Here is a 12499-nt window from a genome sequence, read left to right on the forward strand (position 1 = left end):
ATTCATAGGGATGTAATGATATTAAAAATTGTGGCTAATATCAATAAGCAGATAAATGAACAAAATAAAATGAAACTTTTTTTTTTTTTGAGATTTGCTGAAGATCATGGAAGCCTGTTTCCGACATGGAATAAAAAAAATAAAAAAAAGGTAATTGCTAACATAAACTTGCAAATACGAGTTATAAATTAAGAACTGCGGGATATAAACTTGCAATTGCAAGAAGAACAGTAAGATTTTGCGAGTTTATATCTCCCTTCTGAGGAAAAAGTCTTAAAGTGCTTGTTTTTTCACTCAGAATTAAATATAAATAAATAAATAAATAATAATAATAAAATATATATATATAAACTTGACTGTTAACATATCCCAGTTGTGAGAAAAAAAAAGTCTCAATTGCAAGTTTATATCTGAATTCTAAGAGAAAAGTTTTTAGAAAGCGCTTGCTTTTTTCCCCCTCAGAATTAACAAATAAAGAAAAGAAATATATAAATATATATATATACATATAAACTTGACTGTTAACATCTTGCAATTGTGAGAAAAAAAGGCTTTTTTGCAAGATGTAAACTCATAATTGAGAGAAAAACAGTCAGAATTGCGAGTTTATATCTCAATTCTGAGGAAAAAATGTGGAAATGCAAGTTTAAATCTTAATTCTGAGAGAAAAGTTTTTAGAAAGTGCTTGCTTTTTTCCCCTCAGAATTAAAAATAAATAAATAAATAAATATAAATATATATATTAATAAACTTGACTGCTAACATCTCGCAATTGTGAGAAAAAAAGGCTTTTTTGCGAGATGTAAACTCATAATTGTGAGAAAAAGAGTCAGAATTGCGAGTTTATATCTCAATTCTGAGAGAAAAGTTTTTAAAAAGTGCTTGCTTTTTTCCCCTCAGAATTAAAAAAAAAAATATGAATATTATATATATATATATATATATATATATATATATATATATAAATTCTGAGAAAAAATGTGGAATTGTGAGTTTAAATCTTAATTCTGAGAGAGAAAAAAAGTCAGAATTGTGAGAAAAAGAATCAGAATTGCAAGTTTATATCTCAATATGTTTTTCCCCTCAGAATTATATATATATATATATATATATATATATATACACACACACACACACACACACACACACACACACACACACTGTAAAAAGTTTTCACCAGTAAGTTTAGCAGCTGCCTTAAAATTTTAAGTTAAATCAACTTAAGTCATTTCAACTCACAAGTTAAATCAACTCATTTTTGTTGTAATAAGTTAAAATGACTTAAATTTTTAAGGCAGCTGCTGAACTTAGGTTTTTAAGTTGAATCTGGTGAAAACTTTTTACAGTGTGTATATATATATATATATATATATATATATATATATATATATATATATATATATATATATATATATATATACTTGACTGTTAACATCTCATAATTGCAAGAAAAAGAGTCAAAATTGCAAGTTTATCTCAATTCTAAGGAAAAAAGTCATAATTGTGAGTTTATATCTTAATTCTGAGGAAAAAAGTCATAATTGCGAGTTTATATCTTAATTCTGAGGGAAAAAAATCAGAATTGCAAGATGTAAACTTACAACTGCAAGAAAAAAAAAGTCAGAATTGTGAGATGTAAACTCACAATTGCGAGAAAAAGAGTGAATTGTGAGATGCAAAATTGCAGTTGTGAAAAAAAAGTCAGAACTGCAAGTTTATATCTTACAATTCTGAGAAAAAAGTCAGAATTGCGAAATGCAAACCCATAATTGCGAAAAAAAAAAGAATCTGAATTTTTCCCTCAGAATTAAGATATAAACTCGCAATATCTCAGTTCTGAGGAAAAAGTGATACTTGCGAGTTTACATCTCAGTTCTGAGGAAAAAAAGAATTGCGAGGTAAAAAGTCACAATTAACTTTTTTTTTACTCAGTGGCGGAAACGGGCTTCCAAAAAATTTTGTACAAATATGTAGCGTAATCACAACCTTTTAACAGTAAAAAAAGAATATTAACTTGAGATTGACTAAAGATTTAATACTTCCATGCTAAAAGATCATGAATAGAAAAACTGAAGCAAACTAAAGATGTCAAACAAATCAAGCGGTGACCTCAATATTACCATATAACCTACTAAGTAAAAATTCCTCAATTTGATTGTTATATTTCAGGCTGCTTGGGTTTCCTCACAGTCGAGTAATTAGATCCTCTTACTGCCAGTTTTCCTCTCCTGTGAGGCTCAACCTATAAGTTCTCAACCTCACCTTCTCCGACAAAGGCAGAAAATTCCATAAAGTTCATTTATTAGCTCCAGGATTGAAAGCCTGTGTTAAATGTGTTGAATGACATGACATTTCTCAGAGGAACGTGCCGCCATATGCAGTCAGGAGGCAGTATTCTGTGTCAGACGTCAACCTGCCCTCAGATCAGCTTCCATAAAGACGACAATGCAAAAAAAAAACAACACACTTAGCAGCATTCATCTGCAGTTCAACTCTCACCCTGTCTCGTTCTCACTGGCACTTCAGTCTCCCTCATCATTTAACAGGAACCTTTGCAATGACCGAGGGTAGTTACCCTTTGTTTTAAAAGCTCTGGTTGACTTTACGAGTGAGAAGAAATTGCTGCCAGCACCCTTTTCTTCTTTTGTTCCTTTACAGGGAGGGAAACAGCAGAAGGAAGAATATATTTAAAAAGGCTAACTATGCTCAAAAGCAGACAGTGACCATTCCAAACAATTGTAAAGTTAAAACTGTGTCTGTGCAGTAAACAAAAACTGTTGTAACAAACAGTTTCTGAAATGCATTTGCACCCCAGAGACTTTCATTTGCCTTGGTCATTTCCTATTGTATACAATATTACAAGCTTAACTCTAAAAGGAGGTAATGGGGTTGTGAGCTTTGACATACTAATTTAAATTTCTTAATCTCTTTCAATCTGCTTTTTTCCCCCTAACAGACTCCACAGAGTCTTTAGTCCTTGATGGGAGGGAAACTCTCTCTCCCATGGCTTTTCTGTTTGCCAAGAATAGACAGCGTTTATGACTCCAAGATATCATTGCCTAAAAAAGAGAGGCAGTTAGAAAAATAAAAACTTCAAAGAAATAAACAGAAACAGATAGTAAGACCTTATGACATCAGTGGGCAGCTCTCAAACGTAAACAATGAATCTACTGTTTTTAAGCAACATGGGTGGACCGCTGCAAAATTGCTGAGTGATGTTTTGTAGCCTGGAAAACTTGTTGACTGTATAACAAAATATTACGTAACATAAGTATACTTTGACTCATAGCTAGGCTCACATGGAATTTGTGCCCAAAAATCTCCAGAGAACTCAGAGAGCACGGTTCTCAAAAGAACTTCATCCATTAGTGACAAATTAATATGCATTGCCGACATGCCCGTTTATTGAAAATTGTATTGAAATTTTATTGAAATTATTTTTTTGGTTACACTTTCATTGATAAGCATCATATTGAAGCCAATTTCCGCCAATAAAAAAAAAAATATATTATTATTATTATTATTATTGCGACTTATCTTACACTTCGGACTTTTTTTCTCAGAATTGTGATACAACTTCGCAGTTCTGACTTTTTTTCTCTGAATTATGAGGTATAAACTTGCAATTCTGAGAAAAAGTCGCAATTGAGTGATATAAACTCGCAATTGTGAGTTATAAAGTCAGAATTCCATTATATATACCAGCAATTCTGACTTTTTTTTTTATAAAATATAAATGCACAATTGCGAGTTAATTCAGAATTGTAAGATATAAACTTGCAATTCTGTGAACATGTCTTTTTTTTCTAAATTGCAATCGCGAGTTTATACAGTGCCTTGCAAAAGTATTCATACCCCTTCCTTTTTTTCACATTTTGTATTGTTGCAGCATTATGTTAAACTGCTTTAAATGAGTTTTTCCCGACATCAATTTACACTCCATACACCATAATAATGACAAAGCAAAAACCAGATTTGCAAATTTTACAAATTTATTAAAAATAAAACACTGAAATAAGTACATTGCATAACTCAGTACATAGTTGAAGCACCTTTACAGCCTCAAGTCTTTTTGGGTATGATGTGACAAGCTTTGCACATCTGCATTTGGCAATTATCTGCCATTCTTTGCCTCATCTTTTCACCTCTCAAGCTCTGTCAGCTTGGATGGGGGCTGGCAGACATTTTCTAGAGTCCTAGTTGTTCCAATCGTCTTCCATTATGGATAATGGAGGCTACATGCTTCTGTGAGCCTTCAATGCAGCAGATTTTTTTCTGAACTCTTCCCTAGATCATTGCCTTAACGCAAGTCTGTCACTGAGCTCTACAGGCAGTTATCTTGACCTCAGGACTTGGTTTTTGCTCTGATTTTCAGCTGTTAGACCTTTTCTGAGAGGTGTGTGCCTTTCTAAATCATACTCATTCAAATGAATTTGCCACAGTTTAACTCCACTCGAAGTGTAGTAACATCTAGAAGCAATATGAATGCTCCTGAGCGAAATTTCGAGTGGCCCAGAAAAGGGTATGAATACTTATGCAACGGGATCTTTTCAGTTTTTTATTTCTAATAAATTTGCAAAGTTGTTACAAACCTGTTTTGTGCTTTGTTTTTGTGGTGTATGAGATGTAGATTGATGAAAAAAAAGTCAGAATTCATGTTTTTGTCTATCTAGCAATTCTGACTTTATAACTTGCAATTGTGCGTTCATATCTTATTAAAAAAAGTGAGAATTGTGAGTTTATATGACGCAATTCTGAGAAAAAAGTCTGAATTGCGAGATGTAAACTTGCAATTGTGAGAAAAAGTCAGAATTGTGAGACAAAAAGTCGCAATTACCTTTTTTATTTTTTATTCAGTGGCGGAAATGGGCTTTCATAGCATCAGAAGCTGTTAAATAGTTTCCGGATAATTTACTCACCCCTATGTCATCCAAGATGTTCATATCTTTCTTTCTTCAGTTGAAAAGATTTTAAGGTTTTTGAGGAAAACATTCCAGGATTTTTCTCCATGTAGTGAACTTCAATAAATGGGTTAAAAGGTCCAAAATTATATAATAAATAATAAATAATAAAAGGCCGTTTGACTTTCTTTATGCATTCTCTTTGTAAACACTTGGCCGGTACTTCCACCTAAGTCCTTTCCAATGCGACTACGTAACGCGTAAAGTCAAGCTAGAGCAAGATGAGCATTTGTAGTTAAAAAATATATAAATTCATATTTTTATTAGAAAGTTACAGATCATTTAGCTACATAAGAGCCTTATTCCTCTGTTGGGACTGTGTAGAGTCCTTTGAAGCTGCATTGAAAATGCAAATTAGACCTTCAACCTGTTGACCCACATTGAAGTCCACTATAAGGAGAAAAATCGTGGAATGTTTTCCTAAAAAACCATTATTTCTTTTCAACTGAAGAAAGAAAGACATGAACATCTTTCGATGACATGGGGGTAAGTAAATTATCAGTAAATTTTAAACAAAGAATCATTCAAAATATTAATTCAGGGTAGGGCTGGACAATATGGCAAAAAAAATTATAATCTCAATCTTTTTCAGAACATTTGACCAATTCTCGATTTTTTACGATTTTTATCTAGTCAGCTTAAAAATTTAACTACAACATGTTTCAAGTAACTTTTTAACCCTCTAGGGGAAAAAAAGGACATTCTATTCCAAGTCCACCACACATGAAGTTGTCTACATGATGTAAATGCAAAACAAACCAATTGTTAAATGTAGGGCTGCAACTAACGATTATTTTAATAATCGATTAATCTGTCGATTATTTTTTCGATTAATCGATGAATCGGATAAATAAAAAAAACAAGGGATTTACAACCCTTTATTCAAAAACAGAACTAAAATCTTTAGAAAGTGCACGAACATGTTGCTCCTTGAACTGTTATAATAATAATAATAAAATAAAAATGGACTAACACAAAAAACATACACGTATGCTTTACATCTGCCAAATATATAGACTAAATAAACTAAAATTACTATCCGTCAAGACAGCGGATTGCTGTGGTGTACATGCTGCATTTCCCATCAAGAAGCCTCTCAAATTAAATTCCTCAGTGCGCATTAAAAAAGTCATGTGACTTTGCACGCTGGAACGGGATAACTTGACTAACTTTCTGCTACATTCATTCTGCCATGGCGGTGTTTAGTGTCCTGCCATCAGCAGCGACCAGCTGGAAGAGTTCCGCATTCAAATGCACGCAAAACTGGCCTCAAAGCCCCAGCAAAAGTAATTACCATGAATGTGTCAAGGCAAAAATTAAGAAAATATTCGAATTACTTATTAATAAACTAGTATTTTCTGATTCAGTGTTGCAAAGATGAAATTGACGATCCTGCCATCTGCTCATTAATGCCTAATGCATCTTTATGGATTAGCTAATGAAAGAGTTTTGTTTTCGATTTTAATTATTTCGTTTTAGAGTAAAATAATAATTTAAAGCTTTCTATAGATATTGTGTTTGTGAGGCAATTACCTGGGTTTCGGTTAATTATTGTGAAGCGCTCCTGTTTAAACCAAAGATATCAAGCGTATTCTGTTTGTTTTCTTTAAGAGCACATTTTGTTGATACTGTTAGTACACACAAACTAAGGTAGACCCTTTACAGTTCCGGCCCGGGTGGTAAATACTCTTACCTTTATGAGCAAAAAAAGAAATTCCACATCGCACTGGCGTCTCCATGTCCTGCAAAGCGCGCTTCTCTCCGCACAAACTTTGGAATTATCTTGATTGAATGATTAAACTAATATTGTGATATGTTTTAAGTTTTTTATATCAATGGATTTTAATTTAAATCGCGATGAATTAAGCAGGCTTTTGATCTGTCTGCCGCTGTTTGCTAGGTATAACTTTAAAAAACAAAAACTTGAATTTAACAAACAAAAAGTGTTCCAAATATATCTCTAAATTAACTTCATAAACTAAAGGAACGAAAATAAATGTAATCACTTTGCTATTAAAAACAGCAGCTGTGTAATGAGGAAGAGAAAGAGAAAAAAAGACAGTCGGACTGGAAATTCAGTCGGGCAAAAATTGATGAGCTGTCGGACATTTTTACAAGGAATGTTTGTTTAATAGCCTATTTAATACTCTTAGGCTACTTTCTTAATTAAATATATTATTTCTTTGATTTATTTATTTAGCGTTTTTAGGCTGCTTGTTCGCTGACTGAAGTGTAGGCTATATATAAAAAAACAACGTGCCACCGCCACAGCCCTATTCAAAACTGAGACGATTTCACCTCAGCAGAGCTCCTCTTTCTCCTTACGGTTGTGGTATGTTTTCGACACATTATACAGACAGACAGTGTTACAAAAACTATAGAAGTAGTTTTCTCCATCTCCACTATCCAACGACCCGTACAGCAGCTGTTTTGCGATCGAGCATTGGCTGCTGTGAAAGTACGCTAGCCAAAGTAGGCTTAAATATCAAACATGTTTGATATAAATCGGGGCAGCATATATATATAATGTAGAAACGGTGCTTTATGCTCAAATGTTCCAGTTTTGCGCATAAGTTAAATTCGCATTTTTGGATGGAAACACAGCTTATGAGGTGCCGAACTCTGCTGGCATCAGTGCGGGAGAGAGACCGAATGTGTCCACTCCGCTCTGCGCTCAATTTTTTTTTTTAATATATATATATATAATAACAACCAAATGTCTCTGCGTCGCGCGACACAACGAATCGATTATGAAATTCGTTGCCAACGCTTTTAGTAATCGATTTTTATCGATTTTATCGATTCGTTGTTGCAGCCCTAGTTAAATGTCTTTGCAGGAAAGATGCATGAGCTACAACTGCATCTTATACAAACTTACCTTATACATATAAGTTAAGAAATAATACAAGGAAAATGCTTTATAAAAAAAAAAAAATCTCGAAAGTCAAGGTAATTCTTATTTAAAATGAAATAGGACTGTGCAATATTAAAGAAAAATGTGATATGCGATAAATAGATACATTAAATAAAATAATGCAATAATCAATAATATGCGATACGATAATGCTTTAAAGTGTCACATGCTCAGAAGAAACAGTTTTACTCTGCTGTTACTGAGTCAATTCTGTGAACTTCCATAAATATCTTGTGTCATATATAGTAAATATGGTTATTTATAGTGATGCTCCGATTGATCGGCCACCGATCATGATCGGCCGATATTGGCTAAAAATAGCTTGATCGGCGAACCCCAAAAGCGCAGATCAAAAAAGCCGATCACTTGACGTAAATTACTCGCGGGACTTTTTCACACGTGCATGCACGGCGCACAGGTAAACAACAGCAGAGCGGAGCTTACCAGTGGCAACATGCAACATGAGTACTAAATTCTTTATTAGTTTTGTAAGGGTAGTCTTGTTATTGGGCATGTGACTAAGTTGTGCGTGTACAGAGCGCTGACTGTAGTTTTGCCGGAGAAGTTCAAGTTTACTTTCGGTTTCATTCTCTGCTATCTTCAGTGAGTGGTAAATGTGCGGGATTGAATGTAAATGAATGTATCTTTCTATATCCGTCATATTGCAATGTTACTGCTGTATGTCTGATTGTTGTCATCAGTTCATGTTGTAGTTCAGTTCATATAGAATGAGGAGAAACGGTGCGCGTGTAATTCACCTGCGTATGTTTAGCGCCATTTTATCGCATCGTAATTCTAATGAACGCATATAGATGTTACTGAGGTGAATGTTTATGTTTCCTATATACAGATGGATTCTGATATATCGTATTTAATTCAGCCTAAACCACATTTTACTACCTTTATCCTAATGACTGCAATGCTGGATAATATAATCCTTACATCAACTTAAAAAGCAGCTACAAATAACAAGCAAAGAACATTTACATTATCAAAGACCTTCATCACTAGCTAGTGTAGCCTAGTCTAGTGCGAGGTGCACTTTAATATAAATAAATCTCTTACCCATGCGGCGTGTGAAAGCGACGTGGCCACTCTATGCGTGTGTTTATATCACGGCAAGTTTCTGAAGCATCCTAGAACCGACTCTCTGCACTGCATCGCTAAAGTAAGGCGCCTTTTTTATGGATAATAATAATAATCGTCTTGCTATCGTCAAACCCTGCTGAAAAAACAGCATATGATGGTTAGGTATGTTTTGCTGCTGGGATGCTGGTTTTAGCTGGTTTATGCTGGTCCTTTGCTGGTTTATGCTGGTCCTTGACCAGCAAAGGACCAGCATAAACCAGCTAAAACCAGCATCCCAGCACCAAAACATACCTAACCAGCATATGCTGTTTTTTTCAGCAGGGAAGGCATCAGCAACTGGCGATATCTCTAACTATCGTCGATACACTATACTATCGTCCATAACTTGGTGGTTCTTCAAGATCTTGACTGTAGCCTATTTCTACTGTTTTTTTTTCTTCAATATAGTTAATTTAGAGTTAGTTTCATTTCTACAAATGGTGCAAATTCTGCTAGATTATAGATCAAAGATTCCCATTCCCCTGCCATTCTGTGATCGGCAGTGATCGGCAATCGGCAGATCATGATCTTGGTGATCGGTAATCGGTGATCGGCCCCAAAAATGCTGATCGGAGCATCTCTAGTTATTTATATGTATGCATGTATCAAAAACTCATGCAAAGACACAACAAATTTGTGGTGTTTGCCACACTTGGCCACACTTTCACAAAATAACAGATATACAGTAGTATTTCTTCACAGGTTTTTATCCAATTATGCTGCTTTTTCATTGTTTTTTTTCTATGTAAACATGGATGCGTTCGACTGTTGCACTCACGTCTCTTGGAGTGTCTCGTGCACGAAACCGCATTATAAAAATGCCACGTTCAAGTAAAAAGTAGTTCATTCCTATCATCCTACATGTTTTTCCTATTCCACTGCCCGCGTCGCAACTTTGTCAACACAAAAGCGCATTCTGTGTGAATGGTGCCTAAGGAAAACGAGCGCTTCACACATGAGTGGTTAATCATGTGCGCCAACATGCGGTTGGATCGTTCTTTTCTCTTGACTGTTATCATTGGCATATTGTCAAAGTGTCTAATTCTAACATTTTGTAATATTTCTATTTAAATTCGCAAATTGCCGCAAAATATTACAATTAAATTAATCAATAAAATCTTAAAAATTGCCCAGCCCTAATTCAGGGTTAAAAATAAAATTTTCTTTTATCAATTGGCTTTACTCTAAGTCTCTATCCCTACCTTCATTAACATACTAGTGTAAAACCCTAGAGAAAAAAAAAACAGCATTTACCTAAAACACACATTTACAATCTTGCTCATTGACGCACTCTTTCCCCATTCCTCTCCTTAACATATTAACACACAATTTAAAACCAATCACCCAAACCATTGCTTCTCCACACAGCCAAATGTGACCCAAACAGCCTCTTCACACCTCAAGATGTGTATTCTCCAAAGACAATCTGTGCTGAGTGAATGGATGAATACCTAAAGGCAACATGACTGCCAAACCACAGTCTCTAAAGCAGACTATTACATTCTGATGTAGCGAGTCATTTGAAAGAAAAAAAAAGTGTGCAGTTCCTCATGTTTGCATTTACCTGAAATGGAGGCAAAGTCTCCATTACTGCAGAGAAGATCAGAAGGGCATCAAATCAATAAAATTAAATAATGTAATTCAGATGAATATCCTGGCAGATAGTGTTTGTTTGCTAATGCATTGCAAATGTGAAGAGACAGATTCGGAGCTTTCGGGGCCTGATGAGAATAAAAAGCGAGGCCATTACCGCGCTATGTTTTTAAAGGCCACCATCCATTATAACAGGCTTCTGCAAACACTGGGTATCATCCAAATACAGCGAAATCAATTCTCCTGCTGCCTCAGTCTGCTTTGTATTATAAATTGCTGCTGCATTTCTATTGTGCATCCAGATGAAACAAAACAGATGACCCTTCCAGTCATCTCCAGTTTTCGCCTTCTTCCCTCACTCAAACAAAACCAAACAAAAAACACATTTTTGTTTGCTATAGGGGTTTGTGATTCAAAACAGACACTTTGCGGCTACTGCCAAGCGTGTGCTTCATCCACTGAGAAGGAAGCAATGGTCAAGCATACACACTTTAGAATAATTAAACTGGCTTACCCTCAGCTGATGACGAGAGAAGGACGGCAGTTCCCAAAATGCCAAAGACGATGACCAAGGAGGTGGTTTTTATCATGTTGGCTGAGATCCGAAACAATCAAGCTGTTTTGGTTGTGCTGTACTCTGCCACTATTGAGACAAATGAAGTGGCCAATTGGCTGTGAACGCGAGTAGACTGAGGAAGAGTATGTGAGCGTGATGAAGACTTCAAGGCCTCTTTACAGCTTCCTTTTGTTTAAGACCCTGTAATGAAAGAGAAGAACACGTATTAATGTTTTAGAACCATCATCGTGACACATTTCCTTGCTCAGAGCCAGAGAAAACTGGAGTGGTATTTAAATTCCTTTGCACTTCCATCTTAGCAGAGTGACTTGTGAGAGCATGGCCCTTGACCCCTCAGAGCAGAGCTGTGGGATGGCGGTTCTTGAGTCTGGAAGGCTGCTTAAAGGGATATTCTATCCAAAAATGTAGATTCTGCCATTGTTTTATTTTTTCTCAAATTCCATTTTATTTTGTTTCAAAATTCATTTTTTTTTCCATTTTAATTTGTCTGAATTCCATTTTTTTTTCAGTTTTAGGTGTTCTAGACTAGGTTAAATTAAAAAATATAAATCAAAAAGCATGTCTAAATCATGAAATTTAAACAATTTAACAGCAATTTATAAAAGGTACATTTTAAGGCCCTGTTTAATTTTTTTCTTAATTTTTTTTTTTTACTAAATTCTGTTTACCATTAGTTTTTCTGGATTCCATTTTATTGGTTTTATTAAATTTTAATAATCAAAAGCATCTCTAATTAATTGATTAGATTTTTTTTCAGAAATACTGTTTTGTATTTATTTACATTTTCTAGCAAATAAATTTTGGTAAATATTCATTAAAAAGAATGTTTTAATAACATTTTATTGGTAGTAGCAGCTCTGTCATTACATTAAGTAATATATTTGTGTCAAAGTTTTTTCAAGTTAATCCAAACTTTAATTTTGACGGATTGCTGTGAAGACCATTAAGTTTCAATTTGTATATGATATAAGAAAAAGTTTTCCTCAAAAGAAATGCTAAAATGCACATGAAGTGACTCTCAGAGCAGTTCTAGAGATTGTTTATGTGTTGATATACTCATATATTGAGGTGGTAGAGGCTGAAAAGACTGTAAGCGTCATGTGCGCTTCAGTATGTGTGCAGTAAACGAAACAAAGAGACACGCAGAACATGCAGGATTTATATTTAAATAGTATTTTAGCAGCCTAATATTCAGAGACATTAGTCAATATGGCCTTTTGATTTAAGTGTACTGACCTACTTTTTATTTATTCTTCCAAAATTTGACAAATTCCATGACATTCCGTGTTATACAGTAAACTGAATTCCACGATTCCTAAATTCTGA

The 12499-nt window shown here is 34.4% G+C and overlaps 1 protein-coding gene across 1 annotated transcript in view; it reads right to left on the reverse strand.

Moving 5' to 3' along the window:
* The window catches only part of bmpr1ab (bone morphogenetic protein receptor, type IAb), a 67076-nt gene that overhangs the window by 21389 nt on the left and 33188 nt on the right, over window positions 1-12499 (reverse strand). The window contains exon 3 of the mRNA XM_073827705.1: window positions 11111-11353. Within this exon, the coding sequence (XP_073683806.1) occupies window positions 11111-11186 (76 nt within the window). The 5' untranslated portion in view covers window positions 11187-11353. The remainder of the gene's footprint in view (window positions 1-11110; window positions 11354-12499) is intronic.

Source organism: Garra rufa, chromosome 22 (genome assembly GCF_049309525.1).
Source record: "Garra rufa chromosome 22, GarRuf1.0, whole genome shotgun sequence".
NCBI lineage: Eukaryota > Metazoa > Chordata > Actinopteri > Cypriniformes > Cyprinidae > Garra > Garra rufa.